The 22,534-nt window shown below is 42.9% G+C and overlaps 1 protein-coding gene across 4 annotated transcripts in view; it reads left to right on the plus strand.

Annotated features, from left to right (window-relative positions):
* Positions 1 to 1,180: 1,180 nt before the first annotated feature.
* The window catches only part of rbck1 (RanBP-type and C3HC4-type zinc finger containing 1), a 57,264-nt gene continuing 35,910 nt past the window's right edge, over positions 1,181 to 22,534 (plus strand). For 2 of the 4 annotated variants that reach the window (XR_015759519.1, XM_087994743.1), the window contains exons 1-4: positions 1,181 to 1,293; positions 3,778 to 3,865; positions 7,701 to 7,845; positions 11,206 to 11,299. Coding sequence is in view for 3 of the 4 variants with exons in the window: in XM_087994743.1 (XP_087850869.1) it covers positions 3,808 to 3,865; positions 7,701 to 7,845; positions 11,206 to 11,299 (297 nt within the window). In the remaining variant the exon portion in view is untranslated. Of the gene's footprint in view, positions 1,294 to 3,777; positions 3,866 to 7,700; positions 7,846 to 11,205; positions 11,300 to 19,209; positions 19,560 to 21,280; positions 21,456 to 22,534 lie in introns of those variants that run through there. The other 2 variants (XM_087994744.1, XM_087994745.1) reach the window with 2 other exon arrangements.

Genomic DNA, 22,534 nt, shown 5'->3' on the forward strand with positions numbered 1-22,534 from the left:
ACACAGAATTATGCTGACTATCCCATTTTGGAGGAATGGTTAGTAAGTTTGCAGATTATGCCAAAGTTGGTGATATAGTCAACAGGCTACAAAAGCATCTTGATCAATTGGGATGATGGGCTGAGGAGTGGCAGAAGAAGTTTAATGCAAGGTATTGTATTTTGTTAAAGCAAAACCAGGGTAGGACTTACACAGTTACAGTAGCATCCTGGGTAGTGTCGTTGAACAGAGAGACCTAGGGATTCAGATACATAGCTCTTTGAAAGTTGTGTCAAGGATGGAGAGAGTTGTTAAGAAGGCTTTTAGCATGCTTGTCTTCATTGCTCAGATCATTGAGTATAGGAGTTGGGACATCAAGTTGGGGTAGTACAGGACGTTGGTGAGGCCACTTTTGGAGTACTATGTAGAGTTCTGTAGATAAGGTGAATAGCAAAGGTTTTTTTCCCTGGAGTAGGGGAGCTCAAAGCTAGGGGCTATTTTTTAAGGTGAGAGAAGAAAGATTTAAAAGGGACCTGAGGGGCAATGTTTTCACACAGAGGGTCTTTTGTATCTGGAATGAACTGCCAGAGGAAGTTGTAGATGCAGGTACAGTTACAACATTTGAAGGACATTGGGACAGGTACATGGATAGGAAGGGTTTAGAGGGATATGGACCAAATGCATGCAAGTGGGATTAATTTAGTTTTGGGAAACTTAGCCAATATGGATGAGTTGGACCAAAAGGTCTGGTTCCATGCTTTATGACTGTACAATTCAACGTAAACATTACAGACAATTTTATCCTAGCCTATTAGGCCTGAATCCTATGGGATTGGGTATTAAATACCCATTTTACAGCTTGTCCAAAATTACACTTTGTTGCTTTCAATGAGGAGTAAACCAGCTGGGGGATAAAAATGACATTGCACCAAATGGTGATAATTTGAGATTTTAACTTAATTAAAATTCAAATAATGGCACTCAAATCATTCATTATTAATAATATTAATAAATGAAAATACAACCCATTAAAGTATATTGATGTAGGAATAGTTTTAGTCAAGGGAGTTCATCTGCTAAAACATGTTGAATGACTTCATGCCTTTATTTTTAATCAGGCATGTCTGTGACCTACTATAAACCTCAATCTTTTGCAACAAACAACCTCTTACTTCCTGTCACTGAGTTGTTTCACTTTTTCTTTCATATGTGAATGATTATGCCTGCTTGTTTTTGACAGCGTATCACTCCCTAATTCCTAATATAAGATGTATTGTCAATCCTTCAGTGCCCTCGAAAAATAAACAGTGTGAGGTATGTGTTCAAGTCTTCTTTAAGTTTCTTAGTGATAAATTTTCTGTTTCTGAGACCTGTTCTATGCTTTTATGTGTGGAGAGGGAGGGAAGTAGGAAAAGATAACAAATGGTTTTCGGCTCCTGGAGTTTTCAGGGTTTTTAAAGCATGACATAACATGTTCAAAACACATTTTAGGTAATTAAATAATTTATTCTGCTTCGATAGTGGCACTATTTGTTGTGAAAAATGTAAACCGTGAAGTATAGATTTCTTATTAGAAAGTAAAGGTTGGTCAATTTGCAGCCTAGAGTCCTCACATCTCTTAAACCTATTACATTAATTCTCCAGCCACCAGTGTTTATACATTGAAATGCCTTTATTATTTATCAACAGTTTTTATTATTTCTGCTTCAGTTCAGAAACTGTGTATAGAAGATCATCACTATAGGTGTTATCTTCAATTTTTGGATCCCGTTGTGAAGTCTGGCCTGATTCCCCACTGTAGGGATTTTATGATTCTAATCCAGCATTCAGTTAGGTCATGGCTGCTTTGCACCTCACCTCCGGAGTTGCTCACCGTTACTCAATATCCCTTGCCCTTTAATGCAACATTTAGCCCAGGAAATATCACTGATCTTGAAAGACAAAAAACATTGGAGCAGAAATCAGCCAGTCAGTGTTTTTGACTGGCAGCATGGTGGCTGACAGCAGCATGGTGGCTCAGTGGTTAGCCAGGGACCCAGGTTCGATTCCACCATCGGAGATTGTCTGTGAGGGGTTTGCACATTCTCCCCGTGTCTGAGTGGGTTTCCTCTGAGTGCTCGGGTTTCCTCCCACAGTCCAAAGATGTGCATGATAGGTGGATTGGCCATGCTAAATTGCCCAGCGTGTCCAGGGAAGTGCAGGCCAGATGAATTCGCCATAGGAAATGCAGGGTTATAGGGTAGTGGGTTGAATCTGGGTGGGATGCTCTTTAGAGGGTCGGTGTGGACTCGATGGGCCGAATGGTCTGATTCCGCATTATAGGGATTCTATGATTCTAATAATCCAGCATTCAGTTAGGTCATGGCTGGTTTGAACCTCAACTCCAGTTGCTCACTCTTACTCAATATTCCTTGCCCCTTAATGCAACAAAACTCCATGGACCTTAATCTTGAATACTGAAATTCTCACCCAGCATTCACAAACAACTTTGTTTTAACTCACTCATGAGATGTGGATGTTGTTGGCTGGGCCAGCATTTTTTTGCCCCTGAGAAGGTGGTGGTGAGCTGCCTTCTTGAACTGCTGCAGTCCACTTGCTGTAGGTAGACCCACAATGGCCACTAGGGAGGGAATTATAGGATTTTTATCCAGTGACAGTAAATGAACAGTGATGTATTTCCAAGTCAGGATGGTGAGTGGCTTGGAGGAAGTGGTGTATATGTTGGCCTTTTCCTTTGAGATGGAAGTGGCTGTGCATTTTGAAGGTCCTGTTTAAGGATCTTTAGTGAATTTCTGCAGCGTTATCTGGTAGATAATACACACAGCTGCGACTGAGTGTCAGTGGTGGAGAGAGTGGATGCTTGTGTTTGCAATCATATGGATTGCTTTGTCCAGGATGGTATTACGTTTCTTGAGTGTTGATGGAACTGCACGCATCCAGGCAAGTCGGGTGTATTCCATCACACTCCTCACTTGTGCCTCCTGGATAGTGGACAGGCGCTGAGAAGTCAGGAGGTGAGTACTTGCTGCAGTATTCCTAGCCTCTAGTTGGCTCCTGTAGCTACTGTATTTATATGGCTAGTCCAGTTTCTGGTCAGTGGTAACCCCCAGAGGTTGATAGGTTGGGATTAAGTGATGGTAATGGCATCAAGGGACAGTGGTTAGATTCCATCTTATTGGAGATGATCATTATCTAGCGTTTGTCTGGCTCAAATGTTATTTGTCACTTTTCAGCCCAAGCCCTGGATATTGTTTAGATCTTGCTGCATTTGGAATGGTGCTATATGTTGTGCAATCAATGGCAAATATCCCCACTTCAGACCTTAGGTTGGAGGGAAGCAGTTGAAGATGGTTAGGTCTAGGATATTACCCTGAGGAACTCCTGCAGAGATATCCTGGAGCTGAGATGACTGTCCTCCAATGACTACCACCAGCTTCCTATATGCCAGGCATGACTCCAACCAGCAGAAAATTGTCTGCTTCCCATTAATTCTAATTTTGCTGTAGTTCCTTGATATCATACACAATCAACTGTTGCCTTGATAGTAAGTCACTCACTTCAATTGACAATTCCACAAATACCAATGACTTGAATAAACTGTAATTTATTTGATGTTGTTGTGGAGGAAGTATGGTAATATCCACCTGAACCTGTTTTAATGTGCACCATGAAGCACAGTTGTTGAAATGCTAGTGTAATCTTCAGTGGGAAGAAAACACATATACGCACCCTAATAGAAGCCCCAGTTTCTACCTTTGATTTACCGTTAATGTATTTTCTTTCCATTTATCCTGAGAGACCTGTCCACACTATTACAGAGGTGGAAAGATGGCAGCATCGAGTAGGATGACCTCAAAAAATCTAAACATGGACCTGCCGGAAAAAGGTCAGTTTCTCAATATCAATATCTTTCATTGACAGTGATATGCATTTGCAAATTGCATTAAGAGCACTGACCCCCAATTACGTAGACTTTATCACACAGAAAGGGCCATACACCCAACTGGGCCTAAACAAGCTTCCTCCCAGCCTCTTCATCTGATATCGTGTGTACTCCCTTCTGTTCCTATCGCTCTCATGTGTTTGTCTTGCTTCCCCGTAATTATGTTCATGCAATTCAATGAGATTGTGAACTCCACATTCTCAACGCGTTCTGAGGAAGCCATTCTGAATTCCTTTTTGAATGACACCTGCTACTATAAGAGTCAAGAAGTCATGTTCCCAACCTGCCAACTTTCTTCAGCAATGAAAGATGTCTGATATGGATCGCGTGAGTGTGTCAGTCACCATGGTGTTTTTCAGTTTACCGAAGCAGGTTTGTAAAGTGTGTGGATCTCACCTGAAGTGAGAGCTTCCATTAAAGCAACTTGAATTTCGTTTGGACTTCTCAAAGCAATGAAGTACATTTTGATGTTTGTAATGCACACAGAAAGGTGAGATAAACAGTAACAAACACAGAAAATGTTGGAAAGCTCAGCAGTTTTGACAGCAGCCAAGGAGAGACAGTTAACATTTCAAGTCCAGTATGTCACTTCTTCAGAACTACAGTGTTCTGAAACTTAAACCTCTAACTCTGTTACTCTCTCCGCTGATGCTACCAGACTGCTGGGTTCTCCAGCGTTCTGTGTTTGTTTCAGATTTCCAGCAATCACAGGATTTTGCTTTATTCAAGTGATATAAACAGCAACGTGATCATTTATTTTGGTGTTGTTGATTGATGGCTTAATGTTGGCCGGGAAATAATGGCAATGTATCTTTTGCTCTGGCTCAGAGAGTAGACTGGGCTTCAGTATAATGTCTGAGCTGAAAGGTAACACTTCCAACCGTGGTGTGATTTTTAAAAGTCGATATGGTTCTGCCAGACCATCAGGTTGCTCTCTCATTAGAGAGAGATGACTGGTGATGGTTTAACCTGATGGTTGTCATACCTCAGGGGAAGGTTGAGAAGGAGAGTCCTTCATGGTAGGAAGCTGGTGTGGGCATTGAACCCATACTTTAGGCATCACCCTGCCTCAAAAACCAGCCATTCAGCTATCTGAGCTTACCGAATCTGACCTCAGTGCACTGCAACAGTGACAAACATGGATCAAAATCAGCAATTGTTAGATGTTGCCAGAAACTTAGGTATTGCTCTTTGATCTCTAAAGCATGATTTGGCCCCTCAACCTTGGGACGGCACGGTGGCTAAGTGGTTAGCACTGCTGCCTCACAGTGCCAGGAACCCGGGTTCAATCCCAGCCTCAGTGACTGTCTGTGTGGAGTTTATACATTCTCCTAGTGTCTGCGTGGGTTTCCTCCGAGTGCTCAAGTTTCCTCCCACAGTCCAAAGATGTGCAGGTCAGGTGAATTGGCCACGCTAAATTGCCCATAGTGTCCAGGGATGTGTAGATTGGTGGATTAATCAGGGGTAAATGTAGAGTAATGGGGAATGGGCTTGGATGGGGTACTCTTTGGAGGGTCAGTGTGGACTTGTTGGGCAGAAGGGTCTGTTTCCACATTGTAGGGTTCTTATTAAAAAAAACCTTCTGATTAATAACTGTTTGAACTTTCCTGGCCACCTTCGGAGGATCATAAATGTGAACTCCGGGGTCCCTTTGCTCCTGTACTCCCTTTAAGGTTGTAACATTGAGCCTGTATTGTCTGTCTGTGTTTCTTCTATCACAATGTATTACCTCCTACTTATCTGCATTGAAATTCATTTACCAGATATCTGCCCATTTGGTCAAACTTGTAAAAATCATTTTTATATATATAAGTATATATATATATATAATATATACATCTACTTCAATACTTAGGCTCCCTGTTTCCATCTCTCGAACATCTCCTGTCTACAGCCCACATCATTTCATCTGCTACTGAAATCCTCACCAATATCAGCTCATGGTTCAACACAAGCTCAATGTAAAGATTCCCATCTTTGTTTTTGAAACCATCTGTGGCTTTTTTGTTGTGTTTCTCTGTAATCTCTACCAGCCGACAGCCCTCTAAGGTATCAATTCTAATCATTCTGATCATCCTGCAATTCTGATCATCTGGAGCATATCTGACTTTCATTGCTCTGTTGTTGGTGCCTGTGCGTTCAGCTGCCAAGTCTCTCGGCTCTGGAATCCCCTCTCTAACCAGCTTCCTCACCTTCCTGCACCCCCCCAACAATGCCCTGCCTCCCGTTCCCATTTAACTGCTCCTTAAAACCCCATCTCTTTGACGAGGCTTTTGCCCCATTATCTCCTGATGTGGTCCAGTGTTACATTTTGTTGGTACTCCTGTGAAGCACCTTGAGATGTTTAAAGGTGCTATACGAATACGAGTTGTTGTTGCCTTTATTGAATTTAAATGGCCTTCCAACACTTACAGACATAAAGGATAGCGAGTTGATGAGACACTCGACTGTAATAAGTGCACCATACCCGAAATGGAGGAATATTGCTCAGAGGAGAGGTGTGCGGCTGAAGCCATTTGTCTTGCACAGATCAGCACAAGTGCCAGAATCCCAAACAATCACAACAATTGATACTACAGAGAAATTGGTACTGATTGGTTGGCAAATCAATTCTGCTTTGTCGCGGGTTGTCATGGAGAAAACAGCAGGGAGGTATGGGTTCCCTGAATTCCTGTAAACTAAAGGAACATGTTCAAGTCTGGCACCTTTTTGAATAACCCAGAAGCTTAGAAACCTACAGTCTTGGCCAGTCAGAGCTGACTTATTTACTAATTGATTTTTATTCCTTCACAGAATGTGGCAAGACCAGCATTTATTTCCTATCCCTAATTGCCCCTGAATGTGGTGATGAGCCATCTTGGACCTGCAGTCCATGTGGTCTAGGTATTCATCTGTCTCACTGCACTCTTTTCTCATGCAATACAAATTCTTGTGATTGTTTGAAATTTGGCTTTCTTGCACGTGTCCTGATGAGTGCACAATGAAAAGCTTCAGCAACACATTTCTATTGCACTGTCAAATTCTCTGTCAAAGCATGTCCCAGGTGGTGTGCATTTTCATCTGTGCAAGAATCTGACAAATCACATTGGCCAATTGGAAAACCCACTGGCCACTGACTCCAGTGCAATTAATGAGATAAAAAATATGGCAGTGCTGTAATGGGTATGATATCTAATCTTACCCACAAGGTGAAGACTGAAGTGTCCCTCAATGTCTTTTGGACATTCAAATATTTGACACAGTGACTGGCTTATTATATTTATTTCAGAATATCAGTGCCTGATCGCAATCAATAATGAAAGTTTCAGCAATGACAAAAGCAAAATACTACAAAGTCTAGAATTGTGAGCCATAACAAATCAAATTTATATAATACCTTTAAAACAGGATTAAGCATCCCATGATGCCTCACAGGAACATTAGCCAGAAATACTGCTCAGCGAGTCCGCCATCACCTGCTGAGAAAAAACATAAAGTTGCTGTTTCAGTACAATGACATTTAATAATGCTGGAAGATATTCAATGTTTAACAGATTTTAAGTGAATACAGTGGCAGGGAAATGGTGTAAGGAGGGGCAGGGAGGAAAGAGAAAACAGAGAAGGTCTATGTGGGACAAAGAGCAGGATTGATTAAATGCCGAAAAGGGCTAATAGAGCAAAGGGGTTTGGAGTTAGAACAAGCAAAGACTGGACAATGATAGCTCCCTGCTGCCTTTTCTGGCTTTTCCCACTCTGTCTTAACAATTCGGGTGGCCTCTGTCATTTCTTATTCCAACAGTGGAAGCTGTTGCACAGAAACTGAGCAGAGCGATTGAACTGGGAGACAAGGAAACAGCAATTCAGTGCGCTGAGCTCCTGGCAGAGAAACATATCCCTGTTACTGTCCAAATCAAGGAGGCTGTCTTTCCTCAACATGAAATCAAGTAAGTTGATTCAACAATACTTCTCAGAATATTTCCTTTATTCCTGAAGAAATATGGAGTACAATTCAGAGAAGGTATTAGGCTGACCTTTTTTGTTATTCATGTGTGCGACTTGGGCGTCGCTGATTGGCTGGCCAGCATTGATTGCCCATCCATAGTTGCCCTTGCGAAGGTGGTGGTGAACTGCCTTCTTGAATCGCTGCAGTCCACCTGCTGTGGGTTGACCCACAATTCTGGTGGGGAGGGAATTCCAGGATTTTGACCCAATGACTGTGAAGGAACAGTGGTGTATTTCAGGATGCTGAGTGGCTTGGAGGGCAACTTGCAGGTGGTGGTGTCCCCAAATACCTGCTGCCCTTCTCCTTCGAGATGGAAGTGGTTGTGGATTTGAAAGGTACTGTCTAAGGATCTTTGATGAATTTCTGCAGTGCATCTTGTGGATAGTACACACTGCTGCTACTGAGCTCCGGTGGTAGAGAGATTGAATGTTTGTCAATGTGGTGCCAGTAAAGCGGATTGCTTTGTCCTGGATGATGTCAAGCTTCTTGAGTGTTGTCGGAGCTGCACCCATCCAGGCAAGTGGGGAGTATTCTATCACACTCCTGACTTATGCCTTGTAGATGGTGGATAGACTTTGGAGTGTCAGTTCTGACTCCTTGCCAGAATTATTCAACTAATACCACTCCTCCCTCATAGACCTGGAATTGATTTTCCTTTCAAGTATCTGTCTAGTCCTCTCTTGCAAGTTGCTATTCAACCTGCTCCCACTGTGCCCTAAGTCAGTGCATTCCACACCCTGCCGCGTAAAACAATACTTCCAACAATATTTGGTTCTTTTGCCAGTTGCCTTAATTTGTGTGCTCCCCTGGTCTCACCAGCTTATGGAGATGAGAGTAAATAAGGACAATTTTTGTGAACTTCCCAGTCAAGCCTTCGGTGAGCAGAATGCTTAATAAATCACGATTAAGCAATTATAAAATGGAGTTGGACATGTATTGCAAGAGGACTATGGAGGAACTGGTAGACAAAATAAAGGCATGTGGGACTGCGCAGTTCTGCGCTTTTTAAAGGGTTATTCAGGGCACAATGAGTCAAATGGCCCCCATCTGTGTTAGAAGTATCTCTGATTCTCTTGATCAGGGATTTATTGCGCCATCTCTGAATTGCGCAGCAGTTCCTTTCTGGCCTCTCTGCCAGTTCAGTTTGTATTTAGATTGGCTGTATTTCTTCTGCTATAAGTAGGGAAGAGTTAACATAAGTAGGGAAGATGTGTTGGGTAGGCTAGAGGTTATTAAGGTGGACAAATCCCCAGGACCGGATGGGATCTATCCCAGGTTGCTGAGAGAGGCGAGAGAGGAAATAGCTGGGGCCCTGACAGATATCTTTGTAGCATCCTTAAATGCAGGTGAGGTACAGGAGGACTGGAAGGTTGCTCATGTTGTCCCCCTGTGCAAGAAGGGTAGTAGGGATATTCCGGGTAACTATAGACCAGTGAGCCAGACATCAGTGGTGGGAAAGTTGCTGGAGAAGGTACTGAGGGATAAAATCTATTTGTATTTGGAAAAGAATGGGCTTATCAGTGATAGGCAACATGGTTTTGTGTGGGGGAGATCATGCCTTACCAACTTAATAGAATTCTTTGAGGAAGTGACCAAGTTGATAAATGAAGGAAGGGCTGTAGATGTCATATACATAGACTTTAGTAAGGCGTTTGATCAGGTTCCCTATGGTAGTGAAGTCATATGGTGTGCAGGGTGTTCTAGCTAGGTGGATAAAGAACAGGTTGAGCAACAGGAGACAGAGAGTAGTAGTTGAAGGGAGTTTCTTGAAATGGAGAAAGGTGACCAGTGGTGTTTCACAGGGGTCAGTGCTGGGGCCACTGTTGTTTGTAATATACATAAATGACCTGGAAGAGGGCACTGTTGGTATGATCAGCAAGTTTGCAGATGACGCGAAGATTGGTGGAGTAGCAGAAAGCATAGGAGACTGTCAAAGAAAACAGAAGGATATAGATAGACTGGAGAGTTGGGCGGAGAAGTGGCAGATGGAGTTCAATCCAGGCAAATGTGAGGTGATACATTTTGGGAAGTCTATTTCTAGAGCGAATTATACAGTAAACGGAAGAGCCTTGGGAAAAGTTGATGAGCAGATCTAGGAGTTCAGGTCCATTGTACGCTGAAGGTGGCGGCACAGGTGGATAGAGTGATCAAGAAGGCATATGGTATGCTTACCTTCATCAGAAGGGGTATTGAGTATAAGAGCTGGCAGGTCATGTTAAAATTGTACACGACATTGGTTCAGCCGCATTTAGAATACTGTGTACAGTTCTGATCGCCACATTACCAAAAGGATGTGGACACTTTGGAGAGGGTGCAGAGAAGGAAAGTGCTAGCTGTGAAGAGAGGCTGAGTGAGTTAGGTGTGTTTTCATTAGAAAAAAGGAGATTGAGGGGGACCTGATTGAGGTCTACAAAATCACGAAGGGTATGGACAGGGTAGAAAGAGATAAGCTTTTTTCCCAGGGTGAGGGATTCAATAATGAGAGGTCACGTTTTCAAGGTGAGAGGAGAAAAGTTTAAGGGGGATACACGCGGCAAGTACTTTACACAGAGGGTGGTAGGTGCCTGGAACACGTTGCTAGCAGAGATAGTAGAGGCAGGCACGGTAGATTCATGTAAGGTGCATATGGACAGATGCATGAGTAGGTGGGAAGCAGAGGGATACAGATGCTTAGGAATTAGGCGGCAGGTTTAGATCGGCTCAAGCTTGGAGGTCTGAAGGGCTTGTTCCTGGCCTGTATATTTTCTTTGTTCTTTGTTCTTTGTTCCACAGATTCTGGACCATGTTGGGCTCTGAACAGTTCATCATCTTTCCTAGTCTTATGCCACACTCCAGTAGGGTGCAGTTATAATGTCTCTACCTCTGGGAAAGGAGTCCAAGTTCAAGTCCCACCTGCTCCAGAGGTGTGCCATAGCACATCTGAGCATGTTAATCAAAAATATATACACCATACCTTCCATCATTCCTGGTTGAGCAAGTGCAAATATGTTTCCTTCAGTTTCCTACTGATTGTTCGCTGTTCTGTTGTCTGATGATCTTTGACTGTGGCACAGGATTTTTATAGGGCTGAGGATAAAAGAAAGGGAATTAGAACTGGATGACTGCAACCTTCACTAACTCCTGTTGACAACCCATGTGGGCTATTAATAACTTTCCAAATGTTTCTTGTCAACTTGCCCTGAACTTTACAATGCCCCTCACCCTTGTGTTGATATCCCTGCTGTTTATGTATTGAGCAAGCCTGGTGAATAACAGCAGTCTATTTTTGTAAGATAACAAATCCCCGCTGGTTACATTGCAGGTTAAAAGTTGGGGTTGAAGACTCACAGTCACATGGTACATCCATCACGATGAAAGTGTTCCCGTACATGACCATTGCAACACTGAAGACAAAGGTAAAATGAGAAGCGGGTTGCAATGGAATATAGTGGATAATCCAGCATGGCCAATGAGTGATGGGGAGTTGCAAGAGGGGAGGGTAGAGTCTGCAGTTTAATGGTGGGAAAACATAATTCACAAGTTGCGCATGTAATTAATATTTGATTTGATTATGCTCTTCCGTCCAGAATGGTCAGGGTTAATTGATTGACTTTGTATGCCGCCGTACCATGGTGCAGGCCGTGCCTCGGTGGGTAACACTCTTGCTTCTGAGTGTTATAAGGTTCTTGGTTCAAGTCCTGCTCCAGAGATTTGAGGCTGGGCCCAACTATTGGAAGCGCTGCTTTCAGATGAAGCTTTAAACTGCCTGCCCTCTCAGGTGGGTATAGAAGATTCTGTATAACTGCTTTGAAGAAGAATGGGAAGTTCTACCAATATTTATCACCTCCAGAACCTGGCCATCATCATTAGTGAGAGCTTGCGATTTTCTATATTGAATGTCAGCATTGTGGGCAAGGCCAGAATTTATTGCCTAAATGGACCACAAGGTTCCTCAATTATAGCAGTAACTACACTTTGAAAGTAGCAGTGAAAAGATTTAGAAAGGTGCTATATCATTTTTTTCACTGGATCATTGGCAAGACCAAAACATATTGTCCATCTTTATTTGCCATTGACTGAGTCCCTTATTAGGGCCAACTCAAAGGAAAGTTAAGAGTCACCAATACAAGTCACCAATTTATAAGATAATACATGGCTTGGAAAGGGTGGATGCTAGGAAATTGTTTCCGTTAGGTGAGGAGACTAGGACCCGTGGACACAGCCTTAGAATTAGAGGGGGTAAATTCAGAACAGAAATGCGGAGTCATTTCTTCAGCCAGAGAGTGGTGGGCCTGTGGAATTCATTGCTGCAGAGTGCAGTGGAGGCTGGGACACTAAATGTCTTTAAGGCAGAGATTGATAAATTCTTGATGTTACAAGGAATTAAGGGCTATGGGGAGAATGCGGGTAAGTGGAGTTGAAATGCCCGCCAGCCATGATTGAATGGCGGAGTGGACTCGATGGGCCGAATGGCCTTACTTCCACTCCTGTGTCTTATGGTCTTATGGTCTTAATATTGCTGTGGGCCTGGAGTTACATGTAGAGCAGACCAGACCAGACCAGGTAAGAATGGCAAATTCTTTCCCTAAAGTGACTTAGTTGAACAGGAGGATTTTTACAATTGACGATAGTTTAATGATAATCATTGAGCTAGCTTTTGACACTAGATTTATTAATTAAATTCAGATGCCACAGTGGAATTTGAGTTCATGTCCCCACAACATTAACTTTGGGCTCTGGATTACTGCATTACTGTTATGTCACTGTCTCCCACAAGTGTTGAAAGCTGATACTTACTCTTACCTTATTATCATTGCTGGAGAAAGGTCTGTATTCTCTGTGCAAATAATGTAAAATAAACAACACATTGATAGTTCTGCTAAGTTGAAGTCTATCACCATGGCAACAAAAACACAATTACTGTTTATTTCACTGGGATACCACAATGAGCACAAAAATAGCATAATAAGCAACCTGTGCACTGCTTGGGTCTAAAGAAATACTTCAACTCCCAAATTAGATGAATGATATGAGTTCTTTGAGGGTTCAAAGTGTAGCTCACAGAATTACAATACCATGCCTCCTTTCATCCTCATCGAAGGAAAAAAAATCCGAAATGTCTCCCCCACATAGTGTTATCACACAGCATTGAACACCTAGTCCCAAAAGGAGATATTAGAGAAGATGTTCAAAGACTTAAAAAAGACATGAGAAGCAAATGTGGTTTGCAAGTGGAATGAACTTCCTGAGGAAATGATGGATGTGGGTACAATTACAACATTTAAAAGGCATTTGGATATGTACATGAATAGGAAAGGTTTTGAGGGAAATGGGCAGGTAGGACTAGTTTAGTTTGGGATCATGTTCAGCGTGGACTGTATGACTCTATAACTTTGTCAAAGTGGTAGACTTGAAAGTATGTTATAAGCTACTTTAGTGTCTGAGATTTTTGCTAAAATAATGTCTGCAACTAAAAGACATACATGGCTGTTATAAATAAGGCAGAAGACAGAAATGGGTGGAAAGTTAGGTTGAATAGTTGAGATGAAGTAAATAGAATGGGGAGGGATGGGAGAAGCATAAACATTAGCATGGACTAGTTGGAATGAATGACCTGATTCTGTGCAGTGTATGCTATCAAATTCTATACATATCCTAAAGGGTGGGGGGGGGGGGTAGATTTTTGTTACAGCATGGGAATAAGCCATTTGACCCAACAGGTTTAAGTTTAGAACATAGAACATAAAACATTATAGCCAGTACAGGCCCTTCGGCCCTCGATGTTGTGCCACCCTGTGAAACCATTCGAAAGCCCATCTGACCTACATTATTCCATTCTCGTCCATATGCCTCTCCAATGATCATTTAAGTCATTTAAGTGCCCTTAAACTCGGTGAGTCTACCACTATTGCAAGCAGTGCATTTCACGCCCCTACTATTCTCTGAGTAAAGAAACTACCTCTGACATTTGTGCTATACCTATCATCCCTCAATTTAAAGCTATGTCCCCTCATGCTAGCCATTGCCATCTGAGGAAAAAGGCTCTCACTGTCCACCCTATCTAACCCTCTTATTATCTTATATGTCTCAATTAAGCCATCTCTCAACCTTCTTCTCTCTAACGAAAACAGCCTCAAGTCCCTCAGCCTTTCCTCGTAAGACCTTCCCTCCATACCAGGCAACATCCTAGTAAATCTCCTTTGAACCCTTTCCAAAACTTCCACATCCTTCCTATAATGCAGTGACCAGACTGCCTACAATACTCCAAGTGCGGCTGCACCAGAGTTTTGCACAGCTGCAGCATGACCTCATGGTTCCAAAACTCTGTCCCTCTACCAATAAAAGCTAACACACCGTATGCCTTCTTCACAATCCTATCAACCTGGGTGGCAACTTTCAAGGATCTATGTACCTGGACACCGAGATCCTCCTGCTCATCTACACTACCAAGAATCTTACCATTAGCCCAGTACTTTGCATTCCTGTTACTTCTTCCAAAATGAATCGCCTCACACTTTTCTGCATTAAACTCCATTTGCCGCCTCTCAGCCCAGCTCTGTAACTTATCTATGTTCCTGTGTAACCAACAACATTCTTCATTACTATCCACAACTCTACCGACCTTAGTGTCATCCGCAAATTTACCAACCCATCCTTCTACACCCTCATCCAGGCCCCAAAACAGATCCTTGCGGTACACACTAGTAACTGAACTCCAGGATGAATATTTCCCATCAACCACCACCGTCTGTCTTCTTTCAGCTGGCCGATTTCTGATCCAAACTGCTAACTCACCCTCAATCCCATGCCTCCATATTTTGTGCAATATGGAATAGTCTACCGTGGGTAACCTTATCAAAAGCCTTACTGAAATCCATATACACCACATCAACCATTTTAGCCTCATCTACCTGTTTGGTCACCTTCTCAAAAAACTCAATGAGGTTTTTGAGGTATGACCTACCCTTCACGAAACCTGAGATGCTATTTATGTTCTAAATAGTTTTGATTCCACTGTACTTAATCTTGCCCGATCATCATAACCTTTATTCCTTTTACCCTCGTCTACATATCTAGCTTACCCTGAAATGGATCTATGCTATTTATTTCAAAGTAGTAAGTTCCTCATTCTAACCATTCTCTGGGTAAAGAGGTTTCTGGTGAATATCTTACTAGATTTATTAGTGACTCTCATATATCTTTGGCCCCTAGTTTTAGATAGCCCTGCAAGTTTCAAGATTTTGAGCTCCTTTAGGTCACCGCTTTTCATGCTGTTCATTCTAGAGAGTTATAACCTTGCAAATTTAAAAAAAAAACAAGTATTTTGTATATTCTCCAGAATCTTAGATGTGTTGGTCAATAAAACCATGAGAAATAGGAACAGGAGTGGGCCTTCAGCACCTTGAGCCTGTTCCACCATGCAAAAGGAACATGGCTGATCCACATTTCTCATAATCCTTGATTCCCCAACTGATCAAGAATCATAGAATCCCTACAGTGTAGAAACAGGCCCTTCATCCCAACGCTTCCACGCCGACACTCCGGAGAGTAATCCATCCAGACCCATTCCCTCTATTCTATTATTCTATATTTACCTAAGGCTGCCGAACGCCAGTGGAAATATGCCAATTGAAGGGGGATCAACTGAATGAAACAATGTCTTCGGAAGAGGAGGATGTGTAACAAAAGTATTTAAGAAACCATATTACTATTCACTGTACCTAACAGTTCAAGCACTTTTTTTCATGAGAATAAGTCTTTCTTCCTCCAATTGTACATTGGTTACATTCTCCATGAGTGTTTCTGGATTCATAGAGTCATAGAGATGTACAGCATGGAAACAGACCCTTCGATCCAACCCATCCATGCCGACCAGATATTCCAGCCCAATCTAGTCCCATCTGCCAGCACCTGGCCCATATCCCTCCAAACCCTTCCTATTCATAGACCCATCCAAATGCCTCTTAAATGTTGCAGTTGTACCAGCCTCCACCACTTCCTCTGGCAGTTCATTCCATACACGTACCACTCTCTGCGTGAAAACGTTGCCGCTTAGGTCTCTTTTATATCTTTCCCCTCTCACCCTAAACCTATGCCCTCTAGTTCTGGACTCCCCGTCCCCAGGGAAAAGACTTTGTCTATTTACCCTATCCATGCCCCTCATAATTTTGTATACGTCTATAAGGTCACCCCTCAGCCTCCGACGCTCCAGGGAAAACAGCCCCAGCCTGTTCAGCCTCTCTCTATAGCTCAAATCCTCCAACCCTGGCAACATCCTTGTAAATCTTTTCTGAACCCTTTCAAGTTTCATAACATCTTTCCGATAGGAAGGAGACCAGAATTGCACGCAATATTCCAACAGTGGCTTAACCAATGTCCTGTACAGCCGCAACATGACCTCCCAACTCCTGTACTCAATACTCTGACCAATAAAGGAAAGCATACCAAACACCTTCTTCACTATCATATCTCCCTGCGACTCCACTTTCAAGGAGCTATGAACCTGCACTTCAAGGTCTCTTTGTTCAGCAACACTCGTTAGGACCTTTCCATTAACTGTATAAGTCCTGCTAAGATTTGCTTTCCCAAAATGAGCACCTCGCATTTATCTGAATTAAACTCCATCTGCCACTTCTCAGCCCATTGGCCCATCTGGTCCAGATCCTGTTGTAATCTGAGGTAACCCTCTTCGCTGTCCACTACACCTCCAATTTTGGTGTCATCTGCAAACTTACTAACTGTACCTCTTATGCTCACATCCAAATCATTTATGTAAATGACAAAAAGTAGAGGGCCCAGCACCGATCCTTGTGGCACTCCACTGGTCACAGGCCTCCAGTTTGAAAAACAACCCTCGACCACCACCCTCTGTCTTCTACCTTTGAGCCAGTTCTGTATCCAAGTGGCTAGTTCTCCCTGTATTCCACGAGATCTAACCTTGCTAATCAGTCTCCCATGGGGAACCTTGTCGAACACCTTACTGAAGTCCATATAGATTAAATCTACTGCTCTGCCCTCATCAATCTTCTTTGTTACTTCTTCAAAAAACTCAAATCACGTTTGCGAGACATGATTTCCCACGCACAAAGCCATGTTGACTATCCCGAATCAGTCCTTGCCTTTCCAAATACATGTACATCCTGTCCCTCAGGATTCCCTCCAACAACTTGCCCACCACTGAGGTCAGGCTCACCAGTCTATAGTTCCCTGGCTTGTCTTTATCGCCTTTCTTAAACAGTGGCACCACATTTGCAAACCTCCAGTCTTCCGGCACCTCATTTGTGACTATCGTTGATATGAATATCTCAGCAATAGGCCCAGCGATCACTTCTCTAGCTTCCCACAGAGTTCTCGGGTACACCTGATCAGGTCCTGGGGATTTATCCACTTTTAACCATTTCAAGACATCCAGCACTTCCTCCTCTGTAATCTGGACATTTTGCAAGATGTCACCATCCATTTCCATTCAAAGAGTTGGGGTTGCTTATTTTGGGATTATGCAATTTTGTGTTTTTAATAAAAGATGGATGCATAGTTTCGGGTTTATCATTCACAGCTGATCTGGCGTCCTTATAACAGGAGGCTTGTGTGTCTGAATCCTCACTGAAATATTTGGCAGAACATCAAACCATTCCACTTCCTGGAATGCACTTGAAATTATAGCACGAGTAAGGTTTGGCTGGTTTCCGAACTCTAACTACACCCTTCCTGTTCACTGTAATGACGTTGAATAAGTTTTGTTAAGGCGGTCCTGTACTGGGAAGATAAGTGAAACAGGAGGACTTAAGACAAGGAATGCACTAATGCAATAAGCCTTCTTTTAAAACAATAATTAGTAGAAAACTTGTTTGGTGTCCTGGCTAATATTGATCTCTCTTTAACATCATAAAAACAGATTAGCTGCTTAATACCATATTATTATTTGTAGGGACTATGAGTGAGCAAATTAATTGCTACAACTGTAACTATGACGTGTCAGTGCCAATGATGGACTGGGGTGGACAAAGTTAAAAATCACACGACACCAGGTTATAGTCCAACAGGTTTTGGAAGCGCTAGCTTTCGGAGCGCTGCTTCTTCATCAGGTGGTTGTGGAGTATAAGATCACACAGAGGACACAGAATTTATAGCAAAAGTTTACAGTGTGGTGTAACTGAAATTAAAAATTGATCTTTTTCAATACAACTGTAACTAGATTTCTAAAGCACGTCATTGATTATACAGAGCGTTAAGGCAGCTAGTAGTTGTAAGTCTACTGTTTTCTTTTCATACAAAGTATTCTTCCTGATATTCAGATATGAAAACAGGCATCATAAAACTTTGGTGACTAGTTTCAACTTTAATTCACAAAACATACCTCCTCTGTGGTTTTTACGAGTGCTTTTTGAGGACTGTTACACTGTTCCATCTATTTATCCCACGGAAGTAAGAAACTAATGGAGGGTCTGCAGACCTCCCACCAACTGATACTGAACTGTGAAACCTTGAGGGATAGACGACAGATGCAGTGAACGAGTATTGGGTTCATGGTATTCCAACCTTTTCTTGGTCTAAATCTCCAGTCCACTATGAGGCTACAGACTTCAATATTTCAGTTCAATATACTGGGTAGACTCGTTGCAGTTTGAAAAAAAAGACACCCACATTAAGTGCACATCCCCGAAATGAAAGGAGACAGATTGACCTTTCCTGAGTATGGCGTCACTCCTGGGGTTTGCTTGTTAAAATGATTTTGACCAAAATAATTTCATCACAAATATATCCATGCTCAGCTATAACCATGATTGTCTGTTATTTTGGCGCATTATTTACTGACTGTTTAAATTATTTCACTGGATGTGAGTAGTGCTGACAAGGCAATTGTCTCTTGGTGGTGAGCTACCACAGTCCACAGAGGACAGAATGAGGGAGGATTAGTAGTGTTAAGGGCAAAGTCCCGGGATTTTCATCCAGGTGCAGTGAAGGAACTGCAGTGTAATTCCAATTGAGGATGGTGGGATCTTGAAAGGGAGTTTGCAGGTTGTAGTGTTTAAGGAGCTGTCGAAGGAGGCTTGGTAAGTTGTTACAATCTTTCATATAAATCAGGCTGGTCCAACAGAAGGGGGATCAACTGTGTCCGGCTGAAGGGGATCCACTGTGCTCAAGTGAGGGGTGAATCCACTGTGTCTGACCGAGGGGGATCCACTGTGTCTGACCGAGGGGGATCCACTATGTCTGTCAGAAGTGGATCCAATGTGTCTGAGTGAGGAGGGATCCCCCTGTATCTGGCCGAGGGGTTCCTGTGTGTCCTTCCAGGCTGTTTTACAAAATATCGGTAGGTGTAACTGGAAAAGTTTAAAAGGAGTCGCTCCTCCAACCAAAGGCTGGTTCTATCCCACATTTGCTTCTGATAGGTTCCCCCACTCTTTTCAGCAAAAAGACTCAGTCCCCACCAACCACTCTTGGGGATGGGACAAACAAGGGGTCAAAATGTGTGCGCACCAACCCAAAAACAAATGCTAACACCAAAGGCAAAAGCGAAACCTATACTACGGAAACAAAATGTTATTGTAAAATGCTAACTTCTTTTACACACAATTTCTCACAGCAGGACTTGAACCCACAACCTCCTCTCTAAGGGGTGAGTGTGCTGTTATTGAGCTAAAGTCAACCCTACACAGGTTTCTTCTATCAGCAGTAAGTATGAGCGGGAAACAGCGTGTGATATGACTTGTGTTTCTGAATGGAAGCAGATCCTAACGTCCAGAATGCAAAGAGCCATTTCCTTCAATTTTAGAACAAACACTTTTGTGATTATTCAGTTGTAACTTCACCACAACCTAGACCTGCACTCTCATTACTAACTGTCGAAGCTCTAAAGGACTGTGCCCCACTTAGAATATAGAACATAGAACGTTATAGCATAGTACAGGTCCTTCGGTCCTCGATGTTGCGCCAAACAGTGAAATTAATCTAATGCCCATCTAACCTACACCATTCCATTATTATCCATATGTATATCCAATGCCCATTTAAATACCATTCATGTTGGTGAGTCTACTACTGTTGCAGGCAGGCCATTCCACGCCCTTACTACTCTCTGAGTAAAGAAACTATCCCTGATATCTGTCCTAAATCTATCACCCCCAATTTAAAGCTATGTCCCCTCGTGTTAGCCTTCACCATCCAAAGAAAAAGGTCTCACTGTCCACCCTATCTAATCCTCTGATTATTGTATACGTCTCGATTAAGTCACCTCTCAACCTTCTTCTCTCTAATGAAAATAGCCTCAAGTCTCTCATAAGACCTTCCTTCCATACCAGGCAACATCCTAGTAAATCTCCTCTGAACCCTTTCCAAAGCTTCCACATCCTTCCTTTAATGCAGTGACCTAAACTGCACGCAATATTCCAGGTACGGTCTTGTACAACTGAAGCATGTCCTTGTGGCTCCGAAACTTAATCCCCCTACCAATAAACGCCAACACACCATATGCCTTCTTAACAACCCTATCGACCTGGGTGGCAACTTTTCAGAGATTTATGCACCTGGACACTGAGATCTCTCTGGCCGCAGTGGGTACTGCAGATGCTAGAGATTAGAGTCAGGATTAGAGTGGTGCTGGAAAAGCACAGCAGGTCAGGCAGCATCCAAGGAGCAGGAAAATCGACGTTTCGGGCAAAGGCCCTTCGTCGATTTTCCTGCTCCTCGAGTGCTGCCTGACCTGCTGTGTTTTTCTAGCATCACTCTGATCTTGACCGAGATGGGCGGCATGGTAGCACAGTGGTTAGCACTGTTGCCTCACAGTGCCAGAGACCCGGGTTCAATTCCCGCCTCAGGCGACTGACTGTGTGGAGTTTGCACATTCTCCCCGTGTCTGCGTGGCTTTCCTCCCACAGTCCAAAGATGTGCAGGTCAGGTGAATTGGCCATGCTAAATTGCCCGTAGTGTTAGGTAAGGGATAGATGTAGGTGTATGGGTGGGTTGCGCTTCGGAGGGGCGGTGTGGACTTGTTGGGCCGAAGGGCCTGTTTCCACACTGTAAGTAATCTAATCTCTGTTAATCTACACTGCCAAAAGTTTTACCATTAGCCCAGTACTCTGCATTCCTGTTACTTCTTCCAAAGTGAACAACCTCACACTTTTCCACATTAAACTCCATTTGCCACTTCTCAGCCCAGTTCTGCATCTTATCTATGCCCCTCTGTAACCCACAACATCCTTCAGCACTATCCACAACTCTGCCTACTTTAGTGTCATCCGCAAATTTACTAGCCCATCCTTTTATGTCAACCTCCAGATCATTTATAAAAATGACAAACAGCAATGGCCCCAAAACAGATCCTTGTGGCACACCACTGGTAACTGTGCTCCAGGATGAACATTTCCCACCAACCACCACCTTCTGTTGTCTTTCAGCTAGCCAATTTCTGATCCAAACCACAAGATCACCTTCAATCCCAAAACTCCGGATTTTGTGCAATGGCCTACCATGTGGAACCTTACCAAATGCCTTACTGAAGTCCATGTACACCACATCAACCGCTTTACCTTCATCCACCTGTTTTGTCACCTTCTCAAAGAACTCAATAAGGTTAGTGAGGCATGACCTACCCTTCACAAAAACATGTTGAATATTCCTAATTAAACTATTCCTTTCCAGATGATTATAAATCCTATCTCTTATAACCTTTTCCAGCACCTTATCTACAACCGGAGTAAGGCTCACTTGATCTAGAATTCTCAGGGTTGTCCCCACTCCCCTTTTTAAACAACGGAACAACATTCGCTATCCTTCAGTCTTCTGGCACTACTCCTGTCAACAATGATGACATAAAGATTGAAGCCAAAGGCTCTGCACTCTCCTCCCTGGCTTCCCAGAGAATCTGAGAATAAATCCTATCCAGCCCAGGAATCTTAACTATTTTCAGATCTTCCAAAATTTCTAAAACCTCCTCTTTGTCAACTTCAATCCCATCTAATCTAGTAGCCTGTATCTCCGTATTCTCACTAACATTGCCCTTTTCCAATGTGAATACTGACAAAAAGTATTCATTAAGCGTTTCCCCTATGTCCTCAGGACCCACACACAACTTTTCACTAGTGTCTTTGATTGGCCCTACTCTTACTCTAGTCATTCTTTTATTCCTGATATACCGATAGAAGGCCTTAGGGTTTTCTTTGATCCTATCTGCCAACAACTTCTCATGTCCCCTCCTGGCTCTTCTTAGCCCTCTCTTTAGATCTTTTCTGGCTAACTTGTAACTCTCCAACCTCCTAACTGAGCCTTCACACTCATCCTCACATAAGCCTTCTTCTTCTTCTTGACAAGAGCTTCAACTTCTTTAGTAAACCATGGCTCCCTCTCTTAACAACTACCTCACTGCCTAATAGGCATGTACTTACCAAGGACCTGCAATAGCTGTTCCATGAATAAGCTCCACATTTCAAGTGTGTCCATCCCCTGCAGTTTCCTCCCCCATCTTTTGCATCCTAAATCTTGCCTAGTCCCATCATAATTGCCTTTCCCTCAGATATACCTCTTTCTCTGCAGTATATTCCTATCCCTGCCCACTGCTTTTGTAAACATAACCAAATTATGGTCACTATCGCCAAAGTGCTCACCTACCTCCAAATCTAACGCCTGGCCAGGCTCATTCCCAGTACCAAATC

The sequence above is a fragment of the Chiloscyllium plagiosum genome, unplaced genomic scaffold (genome assembly GCF_037043375.1).
Source record: "Chiloscyllium plagiosum isolate Xiang-an unplaced genomic scaffold, Cpla_swu_hap1 HiC_scaffold_15, whole genome shotgun sequence".
In the NCBI taxonomy this organism is placed as follows: domain Eukaryota; kingdom Metazoa; phylum Chordata; class Chondrichthyes; order Orectolobiformes; family Hemiscylliidae; genus Chiloscyllium; species Chiloscyllium plagiosum.